The sequence below is a fragment of the Balaenoptera borealis genome, assembly GCF_965194805.1.
Source record: "Balaenoptera borealis genome assembly, chromosome: 13".
NCBI lineage: Eukaryota > Metazoa > Chordata > Mammalia > Artiodactyla > Balaenopteridae > Balaenoptera > Balaenoptera borealis.
Genome location: NC_138870.1, coordinates 93,726,801 through 93,746,913, shown reverse-complemented (window position 1 = coordinate 93,746,913; position 20,113 = coordinate 93,726,801). Strand labels below are relative to the sequence as shown.

General features: G+C 43.7%; 1 protein-coding gene and 1 long non-coding RNA gene across 5 annotated transcripts in view; one reads left to right on the top strand and one right to left on the bottom strand.

Moving 5' to 3' along the window:
• Positions 1-18,102, bottom strand: part of HMGXB4 (HMG-box containing 4) — a 33,084-nt gene extending 14,982 nt beyond the window's left edge. The window contains exons 1-6 of one of the 4 annotated variants that reach the window (XM_082348947.1): positions 18,022-18,096; positions 17,316-17,511; positions 13,359-13,457; positions 12,561-12,709; positions 12,233-12,311; positions 10,492-11,447 (exon numbers count right to left, since the gene is read on the bottom strand). In XM_082348947.1, the coding sequence (XP_082205073.1) occupies positions 10,492-11,447; positions 12,233-12,311; positions 12,561-12,709; positions 13,359-13,389 (1,215 nt within the window). In that variant the 5' untranslated portion in view covers positions 13,390-13,457; positions 17,316-17,511; positions 18,022-18,096. Of the gene's footprint in view, positions 1-4,108; positions 4,236-10,491; positions 11,448-12,010; positions 12,126-12,232; positions 12,312-12,560; positions 12,710-13,358; positions 13,458-17,315; positions 17,512-18,021 lie in introns of those variants that run through there. The other 3 variants (XM_082348946.1, XM_082348948.1, XM_082348949.1) reach the window with 3 other exon arrangements.
• An 82-nt stretch (positions 18,103-18,184) lies between these two features.
• The window catches only part of LOC309608644, a 144,763-nt gene continuing 142,834 nt past the window's right edge, over positions 18,185-20,113 (top strand). Inside the window, exon 1 of the long non-coding RNA XR_014233029.1 lies at positions 18,185-18,304. This is a non-coding gene — a long non-coding RNA (uncharacterized lncRNA). The remainder of the gene's footprint in view (positions 18,305-20,113) is intronic.

Here is a 20,113-nt window from a genome sequence, read left to right as displayed (position 1 = left end):
CACGCGGGATCTTCACTGCCATGTGCGGGATCTTCATTGCGGCATGCGGGATCTTTTAGTGGTGGCATGCAGGATCTTTAGCTGCGGCATGTGGGGATCTAGTTCCCTGACCAGGGATCAAACCCGGACCCCCTGCATTGGGAATGCGGAGTCTTAGCCACTGGACCATCAGGGAAGTCCCCTGACATGTGATATTAAAAGTATTTCAGTGGCAAAGAAGGAAAAACAGAGACTAAAAAGAAGGAGACTGAAAAGGAAAGAGAAAAAAAGTAACCCACCAAAGTATTCTGCCATTCATTTCTTAATAAATATTTACTGAGCATCCACTATGTGCCAGACATTGGGAATACAGCCAAGAACCAGACACATAACCTAACAGAAAAGACAGATAAATATGTCATAATAAAATGCGACAATATTATAGGGAAACTACTGGGTATTACAGGAACGTGTAATAGGAGCACCTCACAAATTAGACAATCGAAGAAAGCCTCTGGAGGAAGTGACGTTAAATGTACATTGGAAAGCTGGGTGGAATTAGCCAGGTGAAGAGTGGTTACGGGTGTTCTAGGCTCTTAGAGTGGTAACATTCATCAGAGAGAGAAGTAGGAGATGATCTCAGAGAAGCAGGGAGTGCTTAGAGATGGATGCCTTGTAACCTGTATTAAAGAGTATGGACTCCACTGGACAGAAGTGATGCAAGTATTTTAAGCAGGAAGTCCCATGGTCAGGTTGCACGTTAGGACCATGGAGAATGGACTGGAGCAGAGCAACAGCGGAGGCAGGAAGCCCGATGGGGGTTGGGGGGCTGCTGCAGGAGCGCCCGAGAGGGATGATGAAGGCTTACAGCCAAGACACTGGGGTTGGAGAAAGGCAGATAAATTGAAAGGGAGGGAGAAGTGACAGGATTTATCAGAGATAATGTGAAAAAGTGGAAAGAGCCTGGGCTTTGGAGGCCGACAGAGCTACGTTAGAATCCTGACCATACTATTTACTAGTTACACAAACTGCTTCATTTCCCTGAGCTTTAGTTTCCCTGTCAGTAAAACTTGGGTAATACCATTCCCAGAGGTGGGAATTAATCAGCGTTAGGCACTTCAGTAGGTACTCAGTCATGCTATTTCTGTGGTAGGCAGAATTCCAAGATGGTGCCCAGGATTTTGGCCTCCTGGTGGACACACTCTGTAAAATGTCCTCCCCTTGACTGTGGGCAGGACTGGTGAATATGATGGGGCATCACTCCCATGATCATGTTATGTTATATGGCAAAAGGGAATTTGCAGATGTAATTAAGGTCCCTAAGTGAGCTGAATCTGAGTGAATCCAAAGGGAGATTATCCTGAGTGGGCCTGACCTTATCCAGTGAGTCCTTAAAAGAGGTGAGACCCAACAGGAGACACTCTCCTGCTGTTGGCCTTGAACTTGAAGACAACAAGTTGCCATGAGTTTTACAACTGCAAGGACCTGAATGCTGCCAACAACCTGGAAGAGGACCTCTAGCCTCAGCTAAGAACCCAGTTCTAGCCAACACCTGGATTCAGTCTTGTGAGAGACGGAGCAGAGAACCCAGTGGAGCCCTATCTGGACTTCTGATCTACAGAATTGTGAGCTAATAGATGGATATTGTTTTGAACTGCTAAATTTGTCGTAATTTGTTATGCCACAATAGGAAAGTACCTTTCTATTCCCTCTGTATTTTTCAAAATAGAAGTTGTAGCATCCAAAAAGCTAATACAAGATTTTTTAAAAATAGAAATTCTGGTGAGGGAGGATAGAGTGAAACCTTCTGACCTAAATCAGACAAAGAAAATAGCAGCAAGGCCTTCACTTGAAACTTTCATTTCAGTAGTAAAAGTCCCATTTCCAGTATTCTTCTGGTGAAGTTGGTCATGTTCAGAGATGCTACACAAGTGAGGTCTGGGTGCTGCATCTCCTTTATTAATTTAGTAGCAGCCTCATATCCCCAAATGCTCTAAGTGATCTAATCCTTTCAAGTCCCCCTTTACTGGGCCCAAGATAAAATGAGGTTGCATTACAAAGAAAGGCATGAGTTCATATAATTCTGTTTGGCCATGAGAGAGAGACGGAGAGAGGGAGATATGGATTGTTTAGTCTGTGTGATTCTGCTCTAAGAACCCATTCCTTGGAGTGTGTGTGACAGCATGAGATCTGCTTTCCCCAGATAGTTCCTGTATGTCTTCCTCAGTGTGTGTAACTCGCTACCCAAGTGTAATTCTGATGTTTGGAGCTGACATAGTTTAAAAAATAAAATTATGGCTCTTTAACATATACCAATGACTTCACCTGGTGAAGAGAGTAAAATCCAGGTGCACTGGGCTGACATTCTGTTGGACTGAGCAACTGCTGGCCTTCATCGTGGAGCCTTCCTAAGGGATTTTCAAGGGAAACTCTGACAATTTTCACCTTATGTGCTGACCTTAGAACCTAACCATTGTGCTCTAAGATGCAACTCAGGTCTGTGGATCCAAAGTTTGGAATTCGAACTTAAGAGTTAAATTTTTTCCAGGGAACAGACATTTTTCTACATTAATAGTTAGAAATAACACAAATAACGGATGATCTCGAGACATCAAAATATTTCCAAGTGACTCTAAATGCAAGGCTAGTAACTGCACCCTAGACTTTCTAGTGCAAGAAAACAGTATGGCAAGTAAATCACAGTAGTTACATCTGGAATAACATGGGCTCTCCTTTAACAAAATGTTAATATTTTAAAAATTTGGATACTTTATTACTAGCAGCAAATGACTAGCAACAAATCCACTTAAGTGTGACTCACAAAGTTGTAATTTTTACAGCCAGAACCTCTTTTTAAATGTTTGAGGATATGTGTCACAACATCAAGACCTTCTAAAAGCAACTTCTTAATGCCCTGTTTAAAGCAGTCACGCTGAATTCTTTGAGATCATAGAACTCTTTGAGAAACTCTGATGGAAATCCCTCTTCAAGCCCATCTATGAACCTACAGCTTAGGTTTAAGAACCTATTTTAGTTTAAGAACCTATTTTAAAGGATAAAACATCTGGGAGTTAAGGCAAAACATCATTTATGAATCTTCAAAATAAAACTTGGCTTTCTTCTGCTGATGACAGGAACCCAATCTCTTCATTGATGTTAATACTGTGTAGGAGACACTGTTACCAAGGCTTTACCTATAGAAACTCATTTAACCCGCCCAGCAACCCTACGAGGTAAGTTCCATCATTCCTGCCATTTTAAAGATGAGAAACAGATCCAGAGTCATTTACCCAGGGAGTGGCAGGGCCACCATCTGATGCTCTCCTGAACTAACTTGACTCAGATCCCTAAATGCGATCTGGCTAAAGGAAAGGGTGACAGAGAAGTAAAGTTTTCACACCAAAGCTTTTATTTTAACCATTCTGAATGGGAATCTATTTCTGCTCTCTCTCATAATACACCACTGAATATAATTTAAACATTCTTTCTGGGTCCTGTAATCAGAAAAATCTGGGTTCAAATTCCTGTGCTGCCACTAAACAGGTGTGCATCCTGGGGCAGGTTATTTCACTTTGAGCTTATTTCTGTGAAATGGACAGGATAATACCTACATCTCATTGGGTTCCTGTGAAAATTCACCAATACACCATGGATAAAAAACGTAGTGCAGTGCTTAGAACATATGAACAACTCAGTAAGTATAGCTCTTATTATTATTGTAATTTACTAAAGCCCCCTTCCTGCTTTCCACATGGTTACTTTTAACCTTCTGCTGGTTGGACCTCCTGTGGTTCTCTGAACATCCTATGCCCTCTTGGGCCTTCACATGCATTTCCACTCCCTGACTGGAATACCTATTTGGCCTTAAGTTTCGGTTCAGGGCTGCCTCCCCCTGAAAGCTTCTTGGACACCCACAGGCTCTCCCTGGCACTCTGCACCCACCTCTGCTGAGGTTCAACACTCTGAACGCTTTCCAACCCCTTACTACACCCGGAGCTCTTTGAGAGCTAACACTGTACCTGATTCAGTGCCTGGCACAATGCAAGTGCAGAATAAATATGTACTGAATGCATAACAAAGGCTCAGAATTGTGTGTGCAAAGGCCAGTACGCACATTCATTTGTGTTACCTTGTCTGCTTTTCACAACACCCTCGTAGGTGAAGTTCTACGAAGAAAACAACAGGGTCAGGGTGGTCCCCTGACTCCTCTCCAGCTGATGTTCCTTTCCCCAGTGCCCACGACGTGCTCCAAGGAGCTGTAGGAAACTTGCTCTATAACATCTGCTTTTGGTCCTCAGAGACCCTGTTTTCTTTCTGGTTCTTAACTGCTTTCCAAATAGGTGATAGCTACAGAGTTTGCTTCCTTAAAGGTGGATGTTAATATTAAAAAGCAAAAGAAAACATAAAACCATAAAAGCAGAGCCCCTTTTGCTTAGTCGAATATGTGAAATGAGTGGTTGAAAAAAAAACTCTTAAATAGGTGTTTTCAAGTATATTTTATGCTTCCAAAGAACATGGGATGAAAGCAACAGTCGTTGTAACAGCAGCTACTGACTGAGCCCTGCCCTGTGCCAAGCGTGCTACATGTACACCTAATTTAATCTAAGTAACCCTATTTCACAAGTGAGCAGGGAAGTGAGGAAGCAATCTCAAGAGAACAAGGCTAGTAAGTAGCAACAAGAACAAGAACCAAGTCTGCTGAACTCGAGTCCAAGCTTTCAGCCCCTTCATTTCAACATCTGTATGCCTCCATAGGACAAATCTCAGACACCAGCGCACCATGTCTCCCTTACCCTAGAACCTACTTTTAGCTTTGTCAAAGATTGGTTGTGGCACCGGGTAACCGTCTCTTAAGTTTTAGAAAGGCATGTGCTACAGTGGAAAGAGTACGGCCTTGGGGTTAAAGAACCTCTATTAAAATTCTGGCTCCACGTCTTTTCTTCTCAGCTTCCTCCTCTGTGAAAGGGGGCTAACAATACCTATCAGTCAAGACCCCTACATGTGCAAAAATGCCTCAGAGAGCCTGGCACATAGCAGGCTCTCAGAGATGGTACCTCCTGATTTGTACCACTTATCGCTACTGTTACTCAGCTTCAGTCTTACCAGAGGGAGAATTTATGCAACACCATGACAAGTCTAGTTATCTCTCAGAATTCAGTTTATTAGTAGATCAACAGCAATGCCTGAGTGTGCCAGGCACTAGGCCACTGGGCCAGGCTTCGTTTGCTTAGAGGAAGTGAGAACATTCTGGAAACATACAGATAAGTGAAGGCATTCCTCTGAAGTGGCAACATCACAGATTTTAGTTTGAGTGGTAGTGAATGGGCTTTTACTGATTTAGTAAAACCAAAAGTAAGGTATTTCTGAAATATCCTGCTCCTCCAATATAAACCAAAAGATCCCCACTCCAACGGAATGGTCTTAAAGGGGAAACGATGCATCAAGGTATCACCATATGATTTCTCTCTCCTCCTGGAAAGCAGGATTCAACAACAAAGAAACAAACAGGCAAACAGAAAAGCTAAAAAAACACTCCCTAAATGAAACTCCACACTGAAAGCGTCACCATTCACAAGGGAGATAGTCCAATCTCCCTTCTTCGTATCAGTCAAAATTCTCCAGGAAGAGTCCCCCCTGCTGCCTTCGCTTCTCACTCTCGTGTGAACTCTGCCAACCTGGCTTCCATTCTCCCCACTATACCTGTACTCCTGTCTTCTCAAGCAAGAGACCAATCTGTTCTTGAAACTGTCTTCCTCCCTCTGTGATGCTACGCCTCTCAGTGTCTCCTCCAGCACCATGGCCCCTCTTCCCCATCCAGTGCCCTGGTGTGTGTGCTACACGATTCCGCTCTGGGCTGTATGACCTCCCATCCACTCACACGTTGTCATTTACTGCCTGCGAACACCCAACTTCTAACCCTGGTTTCAGGTGGTCCACTGAACTCTAGGTCTCGCATTTCCACTGCTCCCTGGAAAGTCTACTGAGATGGTGACTGTAACAACTAACACGTACTGAATGTTATTTAGCTAACGTGCCGAACGCTGTGCAAAGCCAAGCTTCCCAAACTTTGTTGGTTCATGGTTCCTGTGTGGGTCTTCACGTGGTACGTGCTTTTTATCACAGCGATCACTGAAAGGAATGGAACATAAAAAGACGTTGAAACTGTGAATTACTTTGCGCTAGTTCATAAGGTACCTGACAGATGGCAAGTATGACTGTTTCTCCTGAAATTTTAATGTTGAAAAAATCTAGTGGTGCCACTGTGAGTTTGCTGTGGCGCCCCAGGGGGCCTTGGCACACTGAGGCCCTGAACACCTTTCCATGTATTACCTCACTGAACCCTTAACAACCCTACCAGGTAGGTCTATCATCATCCCCACTTGTAGGTGGAGAAGTCATGCAACCTGTCCAACATCGCACAGCTTCTAAGTGGCAGAGCCAGGGATGGAGCCCAAGGGGTCTGGCTGCAGAGCCACACTCTTAACCACGTAGCTGTGCTGAATCTCTAGACGCTTATATCTTGGAATCTAAACCTAACTTTTCTTCTTCTCCCAAACCAGCCATTCTCTTGCTTCTCTATTTTCATTGCAGTTTTGGTCACAGATTCTAGGGTAGAAAGGGCACACAGAGGCCTCCTGCATTTCCACCAGTGGGCTCTCTGTGTGTGCTCACTGCAGGCCGAGGGAACGCTATTCCTGAAACCTTCCTTTCTATCTCTAGGTGGACTTTCAGATACTATTTTTTTGGCCGCACTGCTCGGATTGCAGGATCTTAGTTCCCCAGCCAGGGATTGAACCCGTGCCCGTTGCAGTGGAAGCGCAGAGTCCTAACCACTGGACTGCCAGGGAATTCCCTCAGATAGTTCTTTTTTTATACTGAAACAAAACCCAGGATTTAAAAAATTTCTTTCTTTCTTTACTTTTTTGGAAAGGATTTTTTTTAAAGCTCCATGGAAATTTTCATGCACAGGTCAGGTTTAAAAAACATGGTGTATGTGCCATAAATAATCTGTTGGCTAAATAAATGATTACATTCAAAGTATCAGGTTTCAGGTTTGGACAGTCACAATCAAATACTGATTCATAGTAAGATTTTTTGCTATAAACTGAAATTCACTTTTCACTAGCAACTGCTAGCTGCATGGGGGAATTAGAAATAAGTCCCTACCCTTGAGGAGATTATAATTTTATCTTGCAAAGCACCCAGGTTCAAAACCTTAAGGGACATCTATATACTCATTTATGTTTCTGGCTCCCCAGAGCCAAGCCCAGCTGCCAGATCTTGTAAGTTTTTTCTTCAGAGTCTTTCTTGAATCTGTCTCTTCAATTTTATTTCTATCAGGCTTTCATTACTGACCTCCGACTATAATAACCTCCTGGGTGATCTGCCACAAGTCTCTCCTTGGTCTAAGTCACCAGGTATAGCTTCATCATTTTATTCTTAAATTATCATTTACAGCATATTTAAACTCTGCTCATAACCCCAAAGTGCCCATGGCCAAATCCCTTACTTTGGCATTCAAGATTCTTTACCATTTGTTTACAATCTACCTTTCCGATGCTATGTTTTCATCCACATATTCATTCATTTGACATGTGTCACAAAATGCTTACCAAGGACATTGAGGAGTTGAAGGTAATAACATTAAGGTGGCTAAGAGTCCCTAAGGAGCTAAAATGCCCTCAAGGAGTCTTCAGTAGGGGAAATCGAATATATACAAAGACGAATCCAATATAAGGAAGAAAACAAGTGCAGTAACTTCCCATAGCAAGGGTGTTATGGGAATTCAGAAGTTAATTATAACTGGAGAGTCAGGATGTCTTAGAGGAGGTGGCATTTGATTGCATTTTGAAGGGAAGGCAGGGCTTCAATATGCGAAGGAGAAAAAACAAGGGGAAGAAGGTCACTGCAAAATACCATCCAAGGAGTGGAGCTAAGACTGTAAGGAACAAGTCTGGTTTCCACACAGTACATGCAAAGCAGACTAATAGGAGGTAAAGCTGAAAAGGGAAGTTTCGGGCTAAATCACAATTATGAATGCTTGGTCAAGGGTTTGGACTTTGATATTTATTCATTCAAGAAGTATTTACTGACTTTCTACGATGGGCCAGACTGTGGGTTATGTACCAGGGACAGAGTAGACAGCAAGACAGACATGATCCTGGTCCTCCTGGAGCTTATGGGTCTAACATAAAGGCAGTAAGGATCCACTGAGGACGTTGAACAGACAACTGTCATCATCAAAGTGGTCCTTAAGTTCATTCCGGCATCAGAGTAAGATGAATTGCATGGGGGAAGAAATGGAAAGGGGGCCATTTATTACTACATTAAGTACTGGGAGGGATGAGGCAGTGGTGATAGAGGGCATAAAGGTGGGGAAGTTATTAAAGAGGAAGAGTATCAGGCTCAACAGCTGAGTGGAAATAGTGGTGGGTGTGGGCAGGGAAGAGGGAAATGTAAAAGTGAACCATAAGGGTGGAAAAAAATCAGAACAGTGGTTGGTTTTGGGGGTGGGGCTTGACTGAGAAAGGGTATGAGAAACACCACTGGGTATCTGTGATGAGGGTAATATCTGTATCTTGATAGAGGTTTGGTCACACAGGTGTGTGAACTTATCAAAACTCATCAGGTGCTATACTTAACACCTGTGCATTTTACCATATGTGAATTTTACCTAAAAAAAGCCCAGAAAACAAATATTGAGCTTAAGTTAATGATATGCAAGCTGAAGTGTTTAGGGGTGTGTATATGATACCTACAACTTACTTCAAGATACATTAACAAAGGTAAGATGGATGGATGGATGGATGGATGGATGGATGGATGGATGGATGGATGATAAAGCAAACAGCAAAATGTTAACTGAAGAATCTCTATGGGTGGCATATGGTATTCACTGTACAATTCTTTCAATGCTTTTTGTTTGAAAAATTTCATAATGAAGTACTGAGAAAAATAATCAGCATATAGTTTTTAGTTTGGATTGACTGGTAGGACACGTGGACTACAGAAGGAGATGGAGGAAGAGATGCATGTTTAAGGGTCTGGACGATGAGCCCATTAGTGACACATGGCTCTGAGGTAGCCAAGGCGTCCAGGAAGAAATATTTATCAGACAGTTGGAAACACAGGATTAGAGTTCAGCTGTTTTGCTATGCTGCTTCCTAAACATCTCTCTGCCTCCACGTGCTCCCTTCTGCTGATAACCTTTTTCTTCTTTAGAGCTTTCTCTGACCACCCTGCCCTCCTCACATTTAGCACTGTAACATTAGTTTACGGCATTATCATGTATCACTAGAATGGAAATTCTTGGAATAAACAGACTCTTACACAGGATATGTACTATTTCATGAAACAATTTTGGAATAAACAATGAATAAAACCCACCCTAGTACTGGACTGTTCAGTTCTTGATGCTCACCTGATTCTTAGCTCAGAAGGTACAGTTAAAAAAAAAAAAGATACAGCTTTTTCTTTCTGATCTGTATACTTGCTTAAAAGGCACTCCTACTAGTGGAGAAAATCACTTGTGCCTCAATTATAGACTGAAATGAAATCGCCAATCCCATATTCTTAATATATTTGCTTTTCTCTTTCTTAGCTGCCTTTCTTTCAGATTTTACCTGACATTTAACTTTGCAGAGCAAAGGAAGAAAGTGGTTGTCCTTCGGTGGCAAAACTATGATTTTTTTTCTTTCTACTATTCTGAATTTCTAAATTTCTAGAAAAATAATATATTACTTTGGTAATCTGGGGAAAGAGTTTATCTTTTAAAGGAAACCTGTAATGACACAGTCATCAGCCCCTGTACTGTAGTACAACTGCTAGAAAGTTTCTTGAGTTGTGAGAAAGAAATCACACCAAGGCGGCTGATTTCTCATTCCTGTCTCCTCAACAAACAGTGAGATCACTGAGGCCGAGAGCTGCGTCCTCCTGCTCCTCTTTCCACCTCTCAACTCCTATGGCAGCACTGGGCTCGGCACACAGGAAGCGCTCAAATGGGGCGAGCACACACCTTTGACACTAAAAAGAATACCAGAAAGTAGCCAACACCAGTTAGCGGGAAGCCGTTAGCTTACTTTGTTAATCGGTCATCATTCTAATTTTTTTTTCCCCATCATTCTAATTTTGAAAATCTGTTTTTCACAACGAACTCACAGAATGAATACGTTTTTGTATCTCTCAACTGCCTCAGCCAGACAGCGCTGCTGAGTGAAAGAAATTGGGTTTGGTTCCTTCTGTGAATTTTAAGGGTCAGTTAGAATAAGCTCTGTATTTCTAAACCTCTGCTTGGCACTGTGGGAGAACAACTCTATCAAGAAAACCCATGAATAATTAAGGTCGCTGCTATTTCTGTACCATTGGTAATATTTTCTACTTTGTATCATTCCAGCAGGTTTACCTGGCTACATTCCCAGTGGTTCATCTGCTAAATTCCAAGTCCGCTTACTACTGTCAAGGAAAAACCTGCTTCACCTCTTACCCCGCATCATACTTTAAAAAATGCCTTACCTTTTCTCCTCTGTCCCTCTCTTTGTCCTTCTCCTCTCTCTTCTTTTTTTTCTCACCGTGCCCATCTGCGTGGAGGCCAGGAAGTGGTGGAGGAGGGGCGGCTGCTCCAGTGTACGGGACGCTGGGAGGAGGGCCGGGCGGCGCCGGGACCTCTCCCACTGCTGCAGCGGGAAGTCCCGAACTTCTCTTGGACTTGGAGTGTCGCTTCTCTTTATGCTTCTCCTTGTCCTTCTTCTTCTTGCTCTTCTTTGACTTCTTTTTCTTCTTGATTTCCCGGTAAGAATCATCGATCACTAACTCCCCAGCCTCCAGCTCCCCGCCAGAGGAGGAGTCTGATTCCACTAGAATAGGTTCAAGCCCTGAAAGATCAAGGTTAGCACTGTGGGATTCTGGGAACTGGGAGGCATCAGACCCACAGCCTTCAGGGCCAGGAGACGAACGTGAGTCTGAGGATGACTTGTGCTTCTTCCGGGCTGTTTTCAGAAAGCTCTGTAACTCATGTCCTAGGAGTAAAGCACCTTGCTCATCCCGAGCTGACTTCTTAGAGGATTTTTTCACAGTCGCTTGTTGAGAGGGGTACTGAAAAGACTCCTCATCAACTGAGCTGCTTCCCTTCTCCTTTGGTGAGAGAATAAGTTTCATCTTTAACCCATCAGGCTCACGAAGAGTCAGTGTCTCTGTGTTCACATAGAGCGGTTTCATTTTTTTGGATTTGTGGGAACCACCATCCTCCAGGGACAGCTCCCCACTGCTTCCGCTGGCTTTCTTCCTGTGGTGTTCCTTTTTACTCTCTGAATGGCTTGAAGAACTGGAGGACTTTTCTCCTGTCTTTTTGGAAGGCTTGGTGCCTGTTGCCAGAGGGGAAGTGATCGCTTTCAACAGGTCCATAGCTGTATCAGCAGACTGCGGGCTAGACTTTTTCTTTTTCTTCTGTGACGACTCCAAAGACGAAATATCTAGAAATAATCAAGAGAAGTAATTGTCCATTTGACAAAGCAACTTCCAGCAAGTTTCCTCTCTCACCAAAAACACCCAACTAAGATGAGGAAGAGGCTAACAGGAATGATTGGAGGGGAGGCCCTTCAACTGATTCCGAACATTCAGAGATGACGCCCACGTGCTTCTTGGCTTGATAGATTCTGCCTCTGACCCTGGAGACAGTTCTTGCCACTCAAGTTGTTCTTCTTCACTGAGTCTTCACAAGCAATCAAAGAGAGCATACCCAGAAGACTGGACCATAGCTGCAGGGTTACGAGTAGTTACAATTTAGATTACGCTGAAGACAAAGCATCATTTGTTCCTGTGTTCAGGACAAATCCATTCTAGGAAAGAGTTAGTCTTGTCAGCTACGTGCATAATATAGCTAAGAAAAACTGGTCTTGTGAGTGGATACACGCTGGACTGAGAAGTAACCCACAGGTGCAGGCCAGAGGGCCCAGGACCACATATGGCAAAAGGGATGCTAGACAGCAATGGGCACAAGATAAGTGGATGATTGAGGGGAGAAGGAACCTGGTACCTGGTGTATCACAAATGAAGACTGTTCTTCTATGCTGAATCCTCCAAAATACCAGCCCTCCACCTCTCTCCTCCTTCACACTGGTTTATCGGCACTCAGAACAAGAACCACTGTCCTGTTAAATAGGCCACTGAGTCAGCAACATCTGGATCCCTTTCCCCTACCCCGACTCCAAGAACCAGTGATGTGTTTCTCCCACCTGTTGCCCCTTCCCATCCTTACCTCCATAGTAGTAATCATCAGAGGAGTGCTTCCTCTTTTTCTTGTGCGTGTCCGTCCCCAAGAAGTAAAGTTCACTATCCTAGAATTAAAGAGGAAGAATTGAGCAATGGATAAGATGATGAGGCAAAGGCAGTTTGGAACCAATGTTGTTTTCTGATGATTTCTGACTTTGGAAAATAAAGTAAAACACAGGAAATAGTGAAAATAGATGTGAATGATGTTTATTTTTCTTTTTAAATGTTTTGCAAAGAAACCTCTTTCTTCAAATACTAGGAAACATGATACGAAATAGTTTAAAACTTTCCTAATTCAAATGTTTAGAATTTACCTTTAACTTCTTCTTGGAAGAATTCCTGACCTGAGCAGCGATTTCTTCCTCTTCCCTTAAAAAGTCTTTGTAAGAACGTTTCTTTTCTCGTTGGCTTCGGCCAGCAGCTAGCCCTATGTCCTCAAAGCTGTGATCACCATCAAAGCAATCTGAGAAGCACAGGTTCATTTGGGAAAGGAAATGAGAAAGTCAAGTAAGTCACAACCAAACCGCCACATATGAAATGCAACAGTCCCTTCACTTCCAAATTAGAATCATGTTATTTGGTTAAGTCCACTGGAACACAGGGCTAGATCCAAGGGGACAAGAATATGTCTCGATGGCTTGGCTGCAAATACAGGAATCAAACATGAAGAAACAATGCTTCCACGCTATGCAAAGGCCCAAGGTGCATCCTTAGACATGGTTTCTTAGTGGTGATTTGGCAGGTGGACACAGACTTGCAGAGGTAAGGCTGAAAAGAATAAGGATTCACGTGCTGTGCTGCTCTGTGGGTGTCCACTGTGGGACTCCTGTCCTCAGACTCCTGCACACTGGAGCTGGCAAGGACCACGAGTGCTGCAGGGGATCACCCCAACAGACTACAGAGACTTACGGTGCGGACTCTTGTGTTGGAACCCTGTCCTGGTTTTCGTTTCCATGGGCCCAGTCTGGGGATGCCGTGGAGTTTTACTAGTGCTCTGGATCATCACTTGGGAGTCCAGGCTCTGATGGCCAGTCCTGGTCTCTATGTCCATGGGCTGCAAGGATTGAAGAGGACACCCCCTTTGGAATGCTTCTCAGGTTAAGGGGTCATACCTTCTTTCTTCACGGAGTCATCATAAGCCATGGCGGTCCTGCCGGGCCTTTGAGAATGGGTCCCTGTGTCCAGGCTCCTTCCCGTCTACAGGACCAGGTCTGAGAAACAAAGAAGGAAAACCCTCCTGTAATGCGAAATCACTGTGGAGAAGCAACCTTCCAGATGGAAATGCGTAGTGATCCAAGGGCAGACTGGAAGGGCAGCAAGGAATAAAGGAGTGTCTTGTCACCTCCTCTTTCTGTTTGTAAACATACTAGGGATGAAGCTGTAGGAAGTGCACTAGGCTTAATTTGATTTGATTCATGAATTAAAGTTGTTGTTTGGGGAAGTATATAAAACACCTCCCATATAAAAAAATACTTCACGGTTAATGAGAACTTCTGACATGCCAACAGGTCTGACAACACTGAGACAGGGTGAAAACCGACATTAAGTCAGAGGGATAGGTTCAATCACGGTTACAAAATGCACAGATAAAGCAGGATGCAGAGGAAGACAGGTTATACCATGCACTCGGGACCACAAAATCCTACCATTTGTATCGGTGAAAGTCTAAAATCTATTGTATTGCAATTTAAACAGAACTGATGAGAACATGATAGTGATATTAAAGATCTTGAGAGCATAATTTTTTGGTATGCATTTTGTTGGGCTCTCTGAATTTGCTCAAAACCAGAGAAGTGTAAAAGTAGGCACACTTCTTATATTAGTTGCCCACAGAACAGCTTTCAGCGCTATCAAGCCTTTCTTAAAGGCTACAGGTGAAAATAAGGAGGAATTGTCATTTGTCCACTGGTGATGAAATTTTTATCATTATTAAGATTTTCACTGATTTGAAGAACTACTAAAATTTAAATCTTCTAAATATTGTCTTAAATTTGTTAAAATTACTTTTTTGGCATTCAAGTTTATACGTCCATTTTGACTTTGAAGATGACAAGCCATAAACTGCACTCGAAGGTAAAGTTCTTCAAATATTTTTAGGACAGGCAATGTCACAATTCCCGCAGGAAAAGTTTTTTCAGGAAATTTAAAAATTATATACTAAATATATTGAAAATGTCCTCATTCAGTTAGTGAAATGCTTAAAAGTTGATCTGACTGGTTATTTACTTAAATTTTATTTTCCCTTCATCACTATAGTGGGGTTTAGAAATGCTGAAGGACACTTCAATGAGACATTGCCAGTCCCTTCAGGAAGGTATCGGTAATAGTGAAGTATGTAACTTTTGGGAAAGAAAAAGATGAATTAACAAAGGAAACTTTCATAAGAGTTACATTTAAAATAAACCAAAAGAAAAAAGACCTACTTGCACAAGTCAGATAATACAATGCACAGATAATGCCTAAGTTGAAAACAGAAAGAGAAGTATTACCAAGAATGATTTACAAGCGAGATTCAGAAACATAAAAAAGCATTTCTCCACCTCCCTAAGAAGTGGAATGAAGAATGAACTTGGTCAAGGTAAAAGTGAAGAAATGAACTGGGTTATTTTACAGGTAATTGGAGAACTATTTACTCAAAGGGCTTTTCACAGGAAATGAAGGGGATATGAGGTCAGGTCTCATGTAGAAACTACGAGGAGGCAAGATACTTAATACAGCCAGTTTTTCATGTTCCAGCATTAGGCGTTCAACTTTCTCAAATAGAAATTACTGTCATCCCCTGTCCACCCAAGTGGTGTAACTCCACAAGGGGTTAGGGTAGGGGGATCATGAAAGGGAATTATATCCATTCATTTAAAAATAGTATATCCACTCACTGGCACTAAAGTAGTGAGCTTATTAGCAGAGTATATGGATCCCATTAATCTTCATAGGCCGATAATGCCAAGAAATACCACATCTTGAGACCTCAGCTTAAATGTTTTCCATGACAAATGGAGTTTGGCAAAGAACATTTGAGAAATAATGGGCAAAAAATCTTAAATATTCAACATCATCAATGTGTCCACCAATCTGTTGTCAACAACAAAATGCTCTTCTGTATGAAGCAAAGGCAGGTCCTGAGACTTATAACCAGGCCTTCCCTTTGGTAACATCAAAACTAACATAAAACAGAGCTGAACAACGAACAGTCAGAATAGGAGTTAAGTACCTCTGAAGACAGTACGAGAAGGAAAACAATGATGTCACTGGACTGTGAAGAAGTGCTCATGGTCTCATAACTGACTGCTTTGAAAAACAACCAGTGGATGAAAAAATTGTAAAAGGGAACAGAAAATTAGGAGCTGATCCTCAGAGGCGCAGAGCAGCACAGAACACATGTGCTGGTTGTTAGCATTATGTATTAGAATTAGGCCTGCTACTATTTAATTTTTACAAAGACATGGAAGAGCACTTTATAAATTACATGATTAAACAACCGATAGTAAAAAATGAACAGGGCCTGAAGGCAAGTCTAATTCAATAAAGAACTGGGACAGCCAAGAGCTTAAAAAACTAAATTTAGACGCAATGGACTATCTCACTCACAGCCTGGGCAGACTGATGGACCCTGAACTTCTGGGTTCTTTAAAATCAGGATATTATTGCAGCCCAGAGGTTAGTTTTGGTTGCTCACTCATAGAAGAAAGATGAAACCAGATAAAGAAGTCTCAAGCAACAGTGTGGAAGAAAGGCAGAGTTAGGGCAACATTTATATAAGATCAGACGACTCCTGTGATATTCTTTCCAGGTCTTGAATATTATCCACGATAAATTCAGAGTCCAGGGTTAGGCAGCAGATTCAGGATTAATGAAAATGAAAAATATTAGGTTTGATATTCACATTAGAAAACAGAAGCCATAATTACATTAAACGTTGGCAAATGTAAAACAGGTGTTAAAGTTCATTCTCCCGAATTCCACAAATTTTGGAGTTTACAGAATCCAATGTTGTCAACTTCAAGAGGCAGTGATAATTTTACAATTATGTTCCTCTCAGTGGGCTAACAAATGACAACAGAAGTAAAAGTTCATTACTTAAAGCTGTTTATGGAAGTAAGAAATATGCCATCATAAAAAATGTGTACTTTTGAAAGGTGCAAATTATCAAATGGCTCTTGTGGTACTTTTCTTTAGGAGATGAAAAAGGAGAGGCAGAGCTGCTCTTCCACTTGTAGATAAGTACATGCGTGATGTTCAGGCTTTGCTTTTAGAATTATCAAAGGAATCAGGGAAAAACTGAAAATCACCAGACACAGTACTTTGTTATTTTGAAGGTCCAAATTACAAATACTGAAAAAAAAAAAAAAGTTTCAGAAAGTGATTTTTTGAGGTCATCTGAGCCCCAGCAATCACTAACAAGCCTCTTCATCCCAAAATGTAAGTGTGTATTGAAAAAGACAAAGTACAGCCTCGGAAACGGGGCAGTAAGCAAAATCCTGAGACCCAGGTCCAGTCCAGGAGGACAGCCTTGCTCAAGATTCCGTGTTCTCTTCTTCCAGCACTTCTTTCAGGAACTCAAATTGCCAGTCAGTGCAGGAAAAGGAAGATGCACATCCAGCTGTTGCCAGTTTCTGAATTGTTGTCGTTGTTGTTACTTCTAGGATAGGAGCAGGGGATGTCTTCTCATTTTCGTCGAGATCTCCTCCAATCTCAGAACCCAGCGACTCCGAATTCTTGCCACTCCCTTCTCCACGAACCTACCTATGCAGCACTCACAGCCCCTGCCAGCTCTGGGAACTGCAGAGATCCCGACAGCCTGGGATGGGGACTGAATCCTCTCACTGTAGCGCAATTGAGCGGAACCACGACGACCTCACAGAGCGGCTGACAACACACATTCCCGAAAAACCAGCGGTACAAATTTTGACAAGCCTTGTCCAACCAACGGGCTCTACTTTGGATTCCGTTTTTTATTTATTCTGCTATGGGGGAATATAGTCAGCCACCAGCTTAGCCATCAGGAAGCAGGGAGACAGACGGTTCTCCTCTTCCGCCCGATAGAAAAATAAAGTGAAATCTACAAGTACCAGCTTTGGGGGGAAATGGGCCTGGATGCAGAAGAGCCCACTCGGAAGGTTCGTTCACACTGGGTCGCACGCAAAGAGTACACACCACACCGGGTTATTGCTACAAAGGGCCCCAAGGACCACCGTCTTTGTGGTCCCCACGGCAAACCAACAGGATTCTCCCGGCACTTCTGCAGCAACAGCTAGTTCAATAAAGCTGTGCGAAGAGGAAAAGAAGAAAGCTCCTTGCATCCTCTCCTGCCAGCCGCGGCCCCGGCCCCCCCGTCACCCCGGCCCCCTCGCCCCTTGACAGCCCAGGGACCCTGCGTCCCGGGTCCTGAGCCAGGCGGCCCCGACTCGGGTTCCCGCGTCCCGGCGGCTCCCGGCGCCCCCGAGGGCGGAGACTGCTGGGCAGGGGGAGGGGCGGCCTCGGCCCGCGGGCCCCCGGGGCGGCCGCACGCCCCCTCCCGGCCCGCACTTTCCCGCCTTCCCCATTTGAACAGCTCCCGCCCGCCTTCCTCCTTCGACCCGCTCCAGCCCCTTCCCGGGGGCGGACTGCGGCCGCTACTCCAGTCCCCGGCTCGGCCCCTGGGCTAGGCCGCAACTGGCCCCGGGCGCCCTCAGGGCGGTGTCGCGGCCCGAGGCGGCGGGTGGTGGCGGGGCGGGGCCACTGCCGCCTGGGGGTGGGGGCCCAGCTCGGCCTCGTGGGGGCTCCGCTCGCCGCTACCTTCACTAGGCTCGCTCGGATCCCGCCTCAGCGCCGCCGACCGCCGCCATCTTGGAGAAGGAGAGAAAAGCGCGAGCGGCCAGGGAGCCTCAGTCGAGCCCAGAGCGCAGACTCCGCTTGGGAAGGGGAATCCCGTTGGTGCAAGAGCGCCGAGCGCATCGAATGCGACGCCGGGCTTGCTGAGCTCGGGAGCTCGCCTGTAGTGAGAATTTGCTCTGTGCCGGGCTTGGGCTAGAAGCTTTACGAACACGATAGCATTTGATTCTCACTGCATCCCTGTGAGGTAGGTTTTGTCACATTTTACAAATGAGAAGCAGGCTCAGAGGGAGGGGTTAAGTGATTTGCCCAAGGATACACAGGTAGTTGGAGTGGGAGATAGATACTACTTCCAAGTCTTCTGATTCTTAATGAAGTGCTCTTTCCAAAAGACTTTGCTATTTCCTTCAAGATATTTTTATACAGTAATTTCTGTCTTTGCAAAACCTAGACCATGCAGATTAACAGCAGTGGTGCCTGTCTGGAATTTAGCGTGTACATTTGGGTGTTTGGCATATTTAGGGTGAGGTGGCAGAATATATCTTTATAACGATGCACTGTAAAATAATTTGCATGGCACATCATCTGCATTTCTCCCCATAAATTATTTGCATTTAAAAGTTAGAAACAGCCTTCAGAGAAATGAAGAGATGTTACACACAGGAGAGAAAAATTTTTTCTGTTTTGCTCTGGAAAATTTAGACCAATGGGTAGAAGTTACAGTGTGCAGATCTTGGTTCAATATGAAGACGAATTAATTTTTCCAGTGCAGTTCAATTACGTTGGGCTACTTTTTAAGGTAGTGAGCTCCCTGTCACCAGAGGAGTCCAAGCAGAAGCTAGTGTCCTAGTTTCTGCAGAGCAGAGAGGTTACAGATATAGAATGGCTTCTAGAGTTGTGAAACCCATGAGACTCTATGCAAAATTATGTGTTTGTGCACATGTGTATTTTTCTGGGGTTTTGATCCCATCAAAGATTAAGAACATCTTTCCTAGTGGGCTTTCCACTCCGGAATTGGACAGGTGCTTGAAGATGATATAGTTATTCTGCTCACTTTACATACTTACAAATTGAGACCAAGAGGAACAAGGTGATTTGTCTCAGCCCACACTGTCAGTTAGTGATCAGATTAGGATTAGAAACCAGGTTATTGGACTCTTGGTTCAGTGATATTTTCACCATAGTATGCTCTCTTGAGACAGAGTTGTTGAATAAATTCCCTAAAGGTAAACGCAAATAATAAAAAACTAGCATCATGACCTTCTTCTCAGCCCCTATCCTGCTCACCAAAAAGACTGGCGATGAGTTTCACCAAAAGGAATGGGATGGCCCTTCTGGGACACGTTGCCTGACGTTAGGCTTCTCAGCTAGGTATTTAAGAGCCTCAAGAATGTATTTCCCTCCTGTTCTTTAGTACGGGTCAGGATGTTCTTAGTTGTACGTGACAGAAACCCAATTCAAAATAGTTTACCAGAAAAGGAGAATTTGTTGGCTGGCATTATTGAAATGTCCAGTACCTTCAGGTGTGGCTGGATCCAGGGAGGGACTCAAGTTTGTCTCTTGACAGCTCTCTTTGATGCTTTCTTCTGAGTTGGCTTTATTCTTAGGCTCCAGGTGGTGACTCCGACAGCCCCAGGCTTTATCGTCTTTGTTGCTAGCAATGTCCCTGGAGAGGAAATTTCTTTTTCCCATTTGTTTTGGTAGATATCATGGGATTGACTCTTCTTTCCTGAATTGGATCATGTGTCCAAACAGAAAGCAATTGGTATGAGCAAAGGTGTGGGGTATGCTGATTGGCTAAATTAGGTCACATCCTCACCCCAAAAGTAGGTCAGGCAGAACCTCAAGGAAAGTCAGAGGTTATTGTCAGAAGGGTAAATGGGTGCTAGGTAGGCAAAAACCATAGCTGTTCGCCTAACTGTACTACTAGCTTGGACCTGAATGCCTCATGAGTCCCATTTGTCCCATTCCTTCTTCTATCCCACCTGAGGATGGGCATAGCAAGTTATTGCTCATCTTCACCTCCTGTAGACTGGAAGTTGGATCGCTCCTCTGT